Source organism: Osmerus eperlanus, chromosome 14 (assembly GCF_963692335.1).
Source record: "Osmerus eperlanus chromosome 14, fOsmEpe2.1, whole genome shotgun sequence".
NCBI classification, from domain to species: Eukaryota; Metazoa; Chordata; class Actinopteri; order Osmeriformes; family Osmeridae; genus Osmerus; species Osmerus eperlanus.
The window spans coordinates 11,326,337-11,338,371 of record NC_085031.1 but is presented as its reverse complement, the minus strand read 5'-3'; the positions used below and the strand labels follow the sequence as shown (position 1 = coordinate 11,338,371).

At 44.2% G+C, this 12,035-nt stretch overlaps 1 protein-coding gene across 10 annotated transcripts in view; it reads right to left on the bottom strand.

Moving 5' to 3' along the window:
* Nucleotides 1–12,035, bottom strand: part of ptprdb (protein tyrosine phosphatase receptor type Db) — a 55,058-nt gene that overhangs the window by 24,395 nt on the left and 18,628 nt on the right. For 4 of the 10 annotated variants that reach the window (XM_062477572.1, XM_062477576.1, XM_062477578.1 and 1 more), the window contains exons 3-7: nucleotides 8,895–9,040; nucleotides 7,912–8,053; nucleotides 5,063–5,251; nucleotides 2,749–2,766; nucleotides 1,044–1,143 (exon numbers count right to left, since the gene is read on the bottom strand). In XM_062477572.1, coding sequence (XP_062333556.1) covers nucleotides 1,044–1,143; nucleotides 2,749–2,766; nucleotides 5,063–5,251; nucleotides 7,912–8,053; nucleotides 8,895–9,040 — 595 coding nt within the window. Of the gene's footprint in view, nucleotides 1–1,032; nucleotides 1,144–2,748; nucleotides 2,767–5,062; nucleotides 5,252–7,911; nucleotides 8,054–8,894; nucleotides 9,041–12,035 lie in introns of all 10 variants that reach the window. The other 6 variants (XM_062477575.1, XM_062477577.1, XM_062477581.1 and 3 more) reach the window with 3 other exon arrangements.

Below are 12,035 nucleotides of genomic sequence, written 5' to 3'. Positions count from 1 at the left end.
AGCACACTAGCATGCAGGCACACGCACACGATAGGAAGCTTCCGGAGAAAATGTAGGAGAAGAGGTTTTATGAGGAGAAAAGGGAAGCCACTCTGAAGATACCCACCTTCTCTCAGCTCTGGAGCAAGGTAGGAACAAGTGTAGCGAGAGAAGAGAAGGAGAAGAAAAGAGGGCACGGCAAAGATTAAAGTAGGAGCGAGAGAGGGGGAGGAAAAAGGGGGACAGAGTCAAAGTGTCAGTCCAAAGATGAGAAAGAAGTCCTGCAGCTGTCTGTCTATTGTGGATCATGGACTATAACTGTCTGTCTGTCCTTCACAGGCTTTATACACTCTGATCTGTGTGTGTGAGAGAGCTTGTTGAGAGAGAGATAGAGAGAGAGGAGAGAAAGAGGGAGACTGCGAAAAGAGAAGCAGAATGTGCCTTGTTTTGTCTTTTCACATTTTTGTGTGTGAGTGTTTAATGCATTGACATTATGTGTATGTGTGATTTCACCCTGGAAGTGTTTTGTAACTGTCAAAAAAGATGCAAGGCTGTTTTATGTTACAGCAGGGCAGACAAGCCAGTTAAGAGCCTAAGGATCTGATCTCTCTCAGAGGGCCTGTGTCTATGTGTATGTATGAGTTGTCCTTGTTTTGAGCGGGTGTGTGTGAGTGCGTATGAGCTACGCTTTCTAGAGTGTGTGTGCGAGTGAGTGCAGTAGACAGGAGCCCTCAGGAACCCAAATGTCTTTCAGAATTGAGGAGAAACACAAGTCTTAAAGAGACAGCTGTGTGTCTCATTTCAAAAATGTTAAGTCTTAGTAAAGAAGGGCACTGAGAGCAGTTATATGGATGAAAGGTCCTAGCCCTCGGAAATGTAAAAAGTCATCAAATATTGCACTATATGTTTCTTTAAAACAAGTTTTAGATGTTCATGTAATGTATTTTATATTATATTCATTGTATTGCATTAATTGTGTAGATCTCAAGTTGCCGGTTCAGGTTGTCGTCCCTACAAAATGGGTTGCCAGGTTTGCCATTGAACCCTCCTCACCTCTGACGTAGAGATTAGCTGGAGTGGAGTACCGCGTCCCATCACTGTTGGTAGCAACGCACTCGTACTTCCCTTGGTCTGACTCCTCACTCAGTTCAATCTGCAATGCACCTGATGAGGAAGAGTGGAGGAACGAGGAAGAACAAGAAAGAGAGAGAGAGAGAGAGAGAGAGAGAGGTTAAAGCACATTTACAGGAAGGTGAAAAATATAGAAGTTCTATTTACAGTGCATAATTCAATTGAGCAATGGGTGAAACTATTTTTGGTAGAATATATGGTGTTAGGCTTAAGGTATTTTAGCTGAAAGAGGTTTGGTGGGGTAATGCTGGCTTAAAGGACGCCAGACATTTCTACTGGCAATCATAGTATGAAAATACATACAAAAGTTGTCTTCATGACAAAAGAAAATGAAAAGTATGAAGAAAATTTTGTGCGATGCTTAAACACATAAAGAACAAAAATGTTACACCTTCCACTTACGATACTTTAAGAAAACTCAAGAATGGAAAAAATATGTTCAAGTTTTGGGGATCAAAAATGACCCAACCATAACCATGACAACAAGATAACCCCCAACCCCCTTAGAATCCACCAATGGGATCAGGAGAGTGATGTCACAAAGCCCATAACCAATGAAAAAGAGGTTAAGACATCAACCATTCTCCAATCAGCTCAGCGGAGGGACAAAACCAACAAGACCTCGGAAACAGACTGATATTCACGTTGTCTTTCTCCCTGAAAAAAGAAAAATTGGCAAAAAAGTCAACAAGTTGCTTCCTGCTAAAGCAGTAGACCAAAGAGAAGGCGAGGAGAGGATAAGGGTGGTGAAGCGAAAAAAGCACCCATAAAAAACTTTATCAAAAAAGTGGTTGTTTGGGGCTTTTTGACAGCAATGGAAGACATAAAGAAGAGAGAGTGACATTGAACATTTGATTGGTAAAAAAAAAAAAGTGTGTATGCGTGTGCATGTGTCGGTTTGAATCTTCACCATCTGGACTTTTAGAGAAGAGCACAGAACAGCTGGGAGGTAAACAAGACCGAGAGGCTTGATTGGACAGATATGAACAGGGGCAGGAGGGGGGGGGCAGGAGGTGGGGCAGAGTCAAAACGAGGTCAAGACCCCAAAAAATAGTAGAAAAAAAGAAGATACATATTATATATTTTATTAAAAAATTAAAAAATATAAATTCCTGAGTGCCATAATCTAATACCTACATATTTTATGACGTCTAGAAATGAACAGTTTGCAATTTAAAACCAGTAAGCTACTTGACATAAAGGCCTAATACGGAGAGTAGGATGGAATGGGGGTTGAAGAGAGACAGAGAGGATAGATTATACTGCACAAAGACATGGAAGATATGGATTACTGTCCGTCACGGCAGCACAATGATGGACAATATTAAATTATGCAGAGGGAAAAAAGAGGAAGTTTGAAGGCGAGGAGGCCACAAGAAAGTAAAACGAACGGCTTGCCCAGTTCAAAATACGTGATCTCACCCCCTTCAACCCTGAACCTTTCTGAACAGATCTGAAAGAATGGAATAGGTGTGAATATTAAGCCCCATTTTGGTCCCATTTTGGTTGATACTAATCCTATGCTTTCATATCCATAAGAAGTGTGGGACTAAGAGCGGAAATGGAACTAGGCCTGTGTGTAAGTAAGGTTGGTGGTGCGTGTGTGTGTGTTCGTGCGTGTCTTCCCGGAAGCCTTACCTCGTATAGGCGTGCCACCTGATTGGGCAATGAATGCAGACGAGATTAGAGAAGAAGAAGAAGAAATTGTTAGTATTTGGACGTAAGTGAGGAAAAGAGGCAGGGAGGAAAGAAAATGAGAGGGGACTTGTATAGGAGAAGAATCTAATTGGAGACAAAAGAGAGAGAGATTCGGGGGGAGTGAGAGAAACAAGCTAAAAAGTAATTAACTTGAGTTATATGCCTGAAGCAGGACAGTAGGAGCCAAGAAAGAAATAAAAATAGATAAATAGATAGAAGCAGGTACAATAGTACAGTATTGGGTGTGGCGAGTCCATAGGGGAAACAGGTGCTTAGTGAACTAGGCCTCAAGACTTGTGGGAATGTGGCTGTGTCCTAATATACACACTTGCATACTACATACTTACTACTCTGTGAAATCTACAATGCAACAGTGACAAATTGGCTTCTTTCCACATAGGACAGCGGTTCTGCTTTGTAGTATGCAAGTCCATATACCAGAACACAGTGTATGTCTGGGAAAGTGAAGGCTGGGAAGCTTGTTGCCATTGATTTTCCAAGCCAGGGCCTGCCAAGGGGAACTAAAGACAGTCACCCTCAGCAGATGAGGTATTGACCGGGAAATACGAGTGAGAGAGTAAGTGAGGGACGGAGGGAGAGAGAGATTAAGTGAGTGATTGAGTGAGTAAGTGACCAAGGAGGGCAGGAGTAGATAGCATGGGTGAAACTGAGGAGAAGAAGTTAGAGGCAAGGTGTTGGTGCACAGCTGAGAGGGTGTGTGTGTATGTGTGCTTGAGAATTTCAAATTCTATTCTATAAACATTACATGTATAAATATTTAGTCTGTACCTGTGTATTTGTACCTTCACACGCATGTGGTACACAGTATGTGTGTGTGTGTGTGTGACCACTTGGATCATTAGGATGAGACATGCCCAAACAGTGTCAGTGAGGTAGTCAGCAGTGAGTGCGGAAAGTGAGAAACAGAGAAAGGGAAGGAGTTGGGGACTCAGAGCTCAAGCACTTACCAAAGGACTCTGTAGTTAAAGACACAAAGAGAGAAGAGACAGCACAAACAGTGCATTACAATTGGCTCAGAACACCCAAGCACACACACGCAGAGTCGATTCAAAGAAAGGAAACCTTGGGCACGCACACTTCAATAGGTTAAAGGAAGACTAAGATGAGCCACAATCAAAAAGCGAAAAAAAATTGAAACAGAAAGTCTACATGTGTTATTTCTAAAAGTTCACTTAATAGAGTAGGAAAGGACAAGTCAAGACTAGAGAGATCTTGAATACTCTAAAACAATCAAATGTTTTTTTAATTATCTTCCGGGGAGCCTGGATTATGAGACATTTAAGGGTGGAGCCAGGTAGAGAGAGAGAGAGAATTAAGCAGGGGTTGGGAAGTGTAGTCCAATCACAAGCAGGTATACTGGATCTGGGTGGGACCCAGGGGCAGGAAGCTGAAGGAGTAAGGAGTCTTGGCCACAGAGAAGGGAACCTGTAGAGCCCCCACTCTACTGTGGATTAAATTCCCTTTCTGGTCTCGATGGACCCAAAAATATATCCAATTAGAGATATATCTTCTATTCATCTTTCATTTTGACTTTCTGTTTACGTCAGTCTATTTAAAGATCGCTAATTATGGTTGCCTGGTTTGGTGCTTTTTGAGTCTGAAGCTAAATGTAGCATCCCAAGATGCGTTAACACAGTGTGACACTGCAAACGGATGGAGAACTCATGTGAAGCTTAAAGACCCAGGGAAGTCCACTAGATTCTCCACAGAGGTCAGAATAATTCTGACCTTAACTCACAGAAGTGGGGGCTGCCATTGGAGGGAGGTTCTCTATACGTCTCACCACCATCTAGAGGACAACCCCCCCCCCCCCCCCCAGCACGCACACACTAAACATGTTTCAAATATATATGACTACAGCAGAACATGGGGAATGCTTTCTTTTTCAGTTTTTGGAGGGATTGTTGCCTTGTTGTTATTTGTTGCTTGACTAGTACTTGTCTGTACCGGGGGGTAACATGGTGGTGAGGTTTCAGGAACCCCCCCCCCCTCCTCCAGGGGTTGAATAGCAGAAAGGTTTCATCTCAAAAGAGGGTAAAATAACCTGGCAACCGCTGCACATGAGCATTGAGCGGAGGAGCTGAGGAGAAAAGCACGTTACCGCAAAAAAGAAAACAGAGAAAGAAGGCAAGGACGGTGCTGGAAACGTCAAAAGCATCAAGAGGACGGAGGGAGAAAGAAAGATTTGTTACAGGGGTAAAAAAGGGGTTTACTTGTGAAGCGGAGGCATTACCTGAGCGAAGCTGCTTAATGCGTCCGTTGTTGTTGGTAGTATTGACTGGGAGGAAGTCCTTGAACCAGGTGATTTCTGGGTCGGGGTTGCCACTGGCGGCACACAGCATAGTGGCGGTCCGAGATCGCTCCACCACCTTCAGCTGGGGACCCATGTCGATGGTAGGGAAGCCTGACGGGAGCTGGTCCTCTGGAAGAGTCAGATAAAGGAGTCATTTTACATGTGATTCGCTGCTTTTGCTAGAGAACCACTAGTTTTCGTTAAAAGTCAAATAGAGGAGTCATATTGCACATGATTCAGTTATTTTGCTGGGGAGGGGAATCAAGTCCTCTGGAAGAGCCAAATGGAGAAACTCATTCCTCATTGTATCAATCATAACATGTGGGAAGTAGCATGTACTGGAATCATTACATAGACAACCAAACAGAAGGTAAAGGTAAAGTGTAAAAATAAAGATACATGGGCAGGAGGTGTGTGTGCATGTGGTTTTGTGTACAGTTTGTTTGTTTGTTTGTTGTGTACAGTGTGTGCGTGTGTAGGATTTTGTGATTGTGTGTGTGTGTGTCTATGTGTCATTATTACCAGATAAATCCTTCCTCCCTTCATTACTTTGAATCCTTAGGGCCCTGTCCCGCCTCTGTCTACCGGCCACACAGTCCTCATTAACGGGAAACGGGCACCGAGGAAATGCTAATTTGGGCGGTAGCTGATCGAGCTTAAACCGGCGAGCTAGGTGTGTGTGTGTGTGTGGCCTTTTAACAGCTCCGGTTACAATCAATTGCGACACGGAGGAAATAGAAACATGGAAATAATAAACCATTAGGACAAGGAGTCAAATGGGTGTGTGTATGTGTGTGTATTTGGGATTTTCACAATTGTACTTTATATCAACTTCCTCGTCCACATATACCAAACCTTTATGCTAATGTTAAGTGACAAGACTAATGTGGCACAGACAGAAAGAGAGACAGAGAGAGAGAGATACAGTAGGATGCCAAAGAGACACACAATAGAGGAAGATAGAAGAATGAAACCAAATGAAAAGAAAAACTGTGACATGGGCTGAAAGTTGGGCGGGCTATTTAACAATTCTCGCTCTGCATGATGAATAGGTTGACTTCAAAGGCAGCTACTTACAGACAGGAGTTATGCATTCAATTTCATCTACCTGGGCTGTGTGAAGGGAGGTAGAGGATGGAGAGAATGGAGCATACTACACAAACACACTTGGAAGTACTGCAAGTGGGTGGCAAAAGAGTGCTCTTTCTCTCTATGACTCTATGACTCTATGTCTCTTTTGCACGCACGCACGCACGCGCACTCACGCACACACACACACACACACACACACACACACACACACAGGGCCCTACGGGTCCCATCCATCATGGGGGACAGGTGTAACTCACACCAGGGAGGGTGTGTACGACAAAGCTGCTAAACGCTGTTAAGAACCCCCTCCAGTCACAGCTGAGCTGAAATTCTACACCGCAGACACACACAACACACACACACAACACACACACATCACAGTATGTGTGAAATCGGTCTTCAACCTGTATGTGTGTAACTGTCAAGGTGTTCTGGAACACTCCTGCTCATGCTTATGGCACAGGATCGCTTTGTCTTCAAACCAGTCTCGCTGTCATGCAGTCAGGATGATAGGCTGCATCATCCCCACAGGAGACACGTGAGGACTTTGAGCCCAGTCCTCCCCAAACATGTACTTGAACTCATCCCTTCAGCAGATAAACAAGAGCTCCATTCATACTCCTTAGCACACAGTGGCTCTGTCATCAGGGCTCTCTGTCTCTATAGAGGCTGGAGGAGAGGGAGAGAGGACATGACTGGCATTTAGACGGGGAATCAATTACAGCCAATTAGCCAGTCCCAGGTGGCTTCTCTCACAGCTCCACAATGGGCCCTTTGAGCCAGGAACGAGGCTAATCGTTCCATAAAGCCTGTCTCTCTGGCTGGGCTAAAGAGCTGTGGGTGTGCATGTGCGCATGTGTTTGCAGATCAAGAGGAGATTGGAAGTCGAATGTCTCACATTCATCTTTACAAGACGCCCAAATGTACAAGCAAAACTCTTTTCATTTAACCGTGTGAAAAATTGTGTGTATTTTGCAGTGTTTATAGAACGTGAAGTTAGTATAAAGACACGGTTACACGCATGCACGCACACAAGCATACGCACACACACACACACACACACACACACACACACACACACACACACACACACACAGAGTAATACACGCTCCAAAGTTGTTTGTGAGACAGCTCCAGATGGGCCAGAGATGCAATGAGGATACAAAAAAGTGGTCTGATGTTGTAAATTATTGAGAAACGCTGAGGGCATAAGAGATAAAAAGTTTGTGTGTATGTATGTGTGTGTGTGTATATGTGTGCCTGCTTGCCCCCAGAGCGTGCCAAGCCAAGCTGTGTGATTATTCACAGTTCAGCAGGTTCACTCACTAAGGCGAGTGAGACATACACGTTAGCCTCTATCTCTGGGTCTCTTAATGGATGCAAGCTAACGCTAACACTCTTCTCTATCCTAAATGACCAGGGCTAACGCTAACATCACTCCCTCCCCTATTAATGGACTGTAGCTAATGCTAAAACCACTGTGACTATTAATGGACTGAGACTAAGGCTAACACGACTGTTACTATTAATGGACTGAAGCTAATGCTAACGTCACTCTGGGATAAGGAGATGGGTACTCATAGTTAAGATGAGCTTGCTTGATCACAGGCTGGAGGCTGATCTTAACGAGGGAATGAAGACAGAGAAACATCTTCATTGTAAGACCTGGATGTGTGTGTGTGTGTGTGTCCACCTACCTCGTAGGACATTGAGTCTGGTGGAGGTGGTGATCTCCCCGGCTGTATTGGACGCGTGACACTCGTAGATGGCTTCGTCTCTCGGCGTCCGTAAGGGCTGGATCCTTAGAACCGAGCCAGACCCGTCGTCAAAGTCAATCACCTGGGACAGGAGACACACAGGTAGCAGTGAGGGCAAAGGTCAGGAAAAACAGCCATTATTTTATATTTTAATTCTCTATAAAATCTCTTTAAAACATCCTTGGGCGTGAGAAAGGTGCTGTATAAAAAAAGGTGAAATTATTATTCTCATTGTTATCAGTATGCCATATGTGTGCACTGTTCTGTGTCTGGCTGTACTGAGTCTGCGAAGAGGCCTCTGAGTCCTCAAATATCAATCTCTATGATGTGACGATTGTGTACAAATATCTATACCAATGATACACCAATACCTCATGATCGTTTCCATCGTTTCAAGATGTGTATCTAATAAACTCTGACCCAAACATCCCCTGGGGAGTTTTTAATCTCAAGCAGGAAGTGACCTTTCCAAACTCTAGAGGAAGTAGAATTATTAAAAGGAGGAGACTGATCTTGGGGCAGCTCTTAACCCATTCTCATTGGTCAAAATTGGAGCCTTTGGTGCTCATGGGTAAAGCTCCTGAGAGATGAGAGTCTAAATGAAAAGTCACGATCCCCTCAAAACTAATATGGCTGCCTCGTGCAATATCAGCTGCTTCCCAGACAGCATACTATCAGCAGATATGATATACGCTGATAGCATCATATCATGATTTCAGAGTGAAGTCTCATCGCTTGTGGCCTGGAGGTATTTTTTTGAAGATATAAAAGACGTCATTGCAGAGTTTGATACTTTTGCTGATCTATTCTGGGCTACACTTTGAGAAATACTTGCAAAATACGGTTTGAGTTCCTTGAATGCAGCATAGTTACATCTGCGAGGTTAAAACCAAGTAAATCAACAGGACAGACTGGTGCTTCACCTCAAATCTCTGGTTGCTGACTTTCTTGCCCTTCTTGTTCCAGACGATCTTGGGCTGGGGGTCACCTGTGGCCTGGCAGACAAAGGAGGCCACGCCGCCCTGCACCCCCGTCTGGTCTTCTGGGGTTCTTGTGAACCTGGGTGGTGCTAGGGGAAGGAGGTGACAAAAATCATGATCTGTGTGATTGTGTGTATGTGTAAGGGTGTGTACAATGTAACTCGTTCATTTAGCAGGCGCTTCCAGCCAAAGAGACAGACAGGGCGTGCGTGTCTGTGTACTGTAACTAGGCGTGTTCATAAGAAGACGTGAGTGTCGTGCCAAAGTCTTTCCTTCCACAGAAGCAGCCACACGTGCATCCTGCTGTGATCGAACACTGCTTATCTCCTCTTGATTAAGGTGTCAGAAAGTAATATCTGAACGAAAGGTTTTCACATATACTGTATAAATCGGATATAATACGGGCTGTATGAAATCCCCATTTGTGAGAAGTGCACGCTTTATTATGTGTGTGTGAGTGTGAGTGAACAAAGAGAAAAGGAGAGTATATCAAGAGGAAGAGAGAGAGAAAGACAGAAACAGAGCGTGTGTGAGAGAGAGAAAGACAGAGAGAGGGGTGTCTGTACTGTACCTGTGTGTGTGTGTGTGTGTGTGTTTGTGTATGAGAAAGAGAGGTAGAGAGGAAGAGAGACTGAGGAAGAACATTTGTAGGTTTGAACTTGTGGTGGCATTTTCCGAACTTTTCCCCATGTGTGTGTAAACGTGTGTGTGTTTGTACGCATGTGGGCATTGCATGTGTGTGTGTGGCTTATTTATATGTACATGTAGGACTGTGTTCCATCATGTTTCCTTTCTGTACTCATATCAGCAAAGGAGCTTAATATTCTTTATCTCTTCCTCCCTCCCTCTTTCTCTCTCTCCACCATAAAGGATTTATGAAGTATTACTCCTGACATGACCACTAAAGCCCCGGGTTCTACCAACGCCACCAATATCATAACCGGCTCCACGGCGGGATTGTAAAATCATGACATCAAAAGATTCTGCACGTCAGTCACGGAACGTCACCGAGAGCTTGGCTAATGGCATTCCGGCCCGACGAGAAAATCCCTACTTAGGGGCTTACCGCCAACCGCCACGACAAAGGGAGAGAAATTGCTTTTTGCCGTTTTTTAAAGGAGGGAGGGAGGAAGGGAGAGAGGGAGAGAAAGAGAGAGAGACAGACAGACAGAGGAAGAAAGAGAATAAGATGTTTGGTGAGAGAGAAGGTAAGCAGAGAAAAAGAGAAAGTACAGAGAGAGAGAGAGAGAGAGAGAGAGAGAGAGAGAGAGAGAGAGAGAGAGACAGAGAGAGAGAGAGAGAGAGAGAGAGAGAGAGAGAGAGAGGGAAAGAGGAAGTAGAGAAAGAGAGAAACAGGGTGAGGACCAAGAGGAAACGGTACCTAACATGCACAGAGGGCACCCAGCCCTCTCACCTCACCTGCTCTGACTCTCATATGCTCCTGGAAGGCCCTCCTCTACATGAACCAGCAGCAAGGGCGATGTGGGTGGGAGAGAGAGATAGAGTGAGAGAGAGATGGAGAGAGAATGAGGAGCGGGAATCGCTGCCTTAATCCTCTCGTTAATCTCTCACCCACAAAACAAATGAAAAGTGTAAAGCTGGTAGTGCCAAGCTAAAATGGCTACATGGATATTACCTCTCTCTCTCGCCCATCTCCCAATTTCTTTCCCTTCCTTCTTTCTAAACACTTTTAAATAAACTTCACTCACCACTTTGCCTAAATACTCTTTGCTGCCAAAACTACGTCTCTTTCTTGTCCAATCTCTATCTCTCTCTTATCCAATCTCTGTCTCTCTTCATCCTTCCGGTGCTTCCTTCTCTTTCTCCTCTCTTTTGTCACTCTTTCTCTCTCTCTTTTGTCACTCTTTCTCTCTCTCTTTTGTCACTCTTCTCTCTCTCTCTCTCTCTCTCTCTCTCTCTCTCTCTCTCTCTCTCTCTCTCTCTCTCTCTCTCGTGTGGGTTTAATAGTATATACTGTGTGTACACAGTACTGCACTTTCACTGTCTTGAAGCTCTTTTAAGCTCATTCCTTCCCCCCTCTCCTGTTTTCTCCCCCAGGACAACAATGTTCCATTACTGGAGGAACAGACCCCGTTCTCTCAGGTCCATGTCTTACCCACATACAGTACCAGCTATAGTGGATTAAGTAGGCGAGAGAGAGAGCATACAACAAAAGTGGAGATCCACTGAGATAGAGATTTAGATGGAATTAGAGTGTTCCAATCTTTGTGTGTGTGTGTGTGGCTTTGCAATGCATACAGTAGGAACTACATGGCAGATGGTGTGGCTTACAAAGTCAGCATGATGACGGTCGCCAACCACTTTCGAGTTCTGAGGATGGCAAACTTTGATACTGGTGTGTGTGTGTTATATCGATGTTTGATCCTTCAATAAGATATCAGAAGGCCAGGGCACAGTTTGGGTTAAAAGTGGAAGCTGTGTTAACACAGAAGGTAAAGTGTTGAAAGCTAGCTAGTAGTGTCAAAAACCAAAGGTTTTCGGCCTATAAGTAAATTGTTACAGCCATCCTTGGAGAGGTGTGTGTGTGTGTGTGTGTGTGTGTGGAAGAGTTGAGTTTGTGCCAACCTCTTTGTATGTGTGTGTGTGTCTATGCACAAATGTGTGTGCATGTGCAGATGCAGGGAACGAGAAATTAGGGGAGATGATTCTTTTCCTGATCTGTGTGTGATCTGTCATTGGAAGGGTTTTGTATGTGTGTGTGTGTGTGTGTACATGTGTCATCTGTGTGTTTGTGTCATGATTTTTGGACAACCAGAGAAATGAGGCCAGTGCCAGTTTTGAGCCCTGGCCAGCCTCGCTAGCAGTGATGATACAGAGAAGGGTGGGCAGCTTCCAAACAGCATTACTTAAAACGGGCTGTCCTGAGGTGAGGACACTAATCGCAGTGTAGCGGCTAAAACATTAATGAATTCATCGAATTTTAACATTTGCAATAAACAAGAGTATTTTGTGAGAAATTACATTGACTATGAATGATGAATCAACTCATTCATTGATTATTATCTGATTTGGTTATAAGACCAACCAGAATATGCACATCGCAATATCTTGACCTCTATGAAC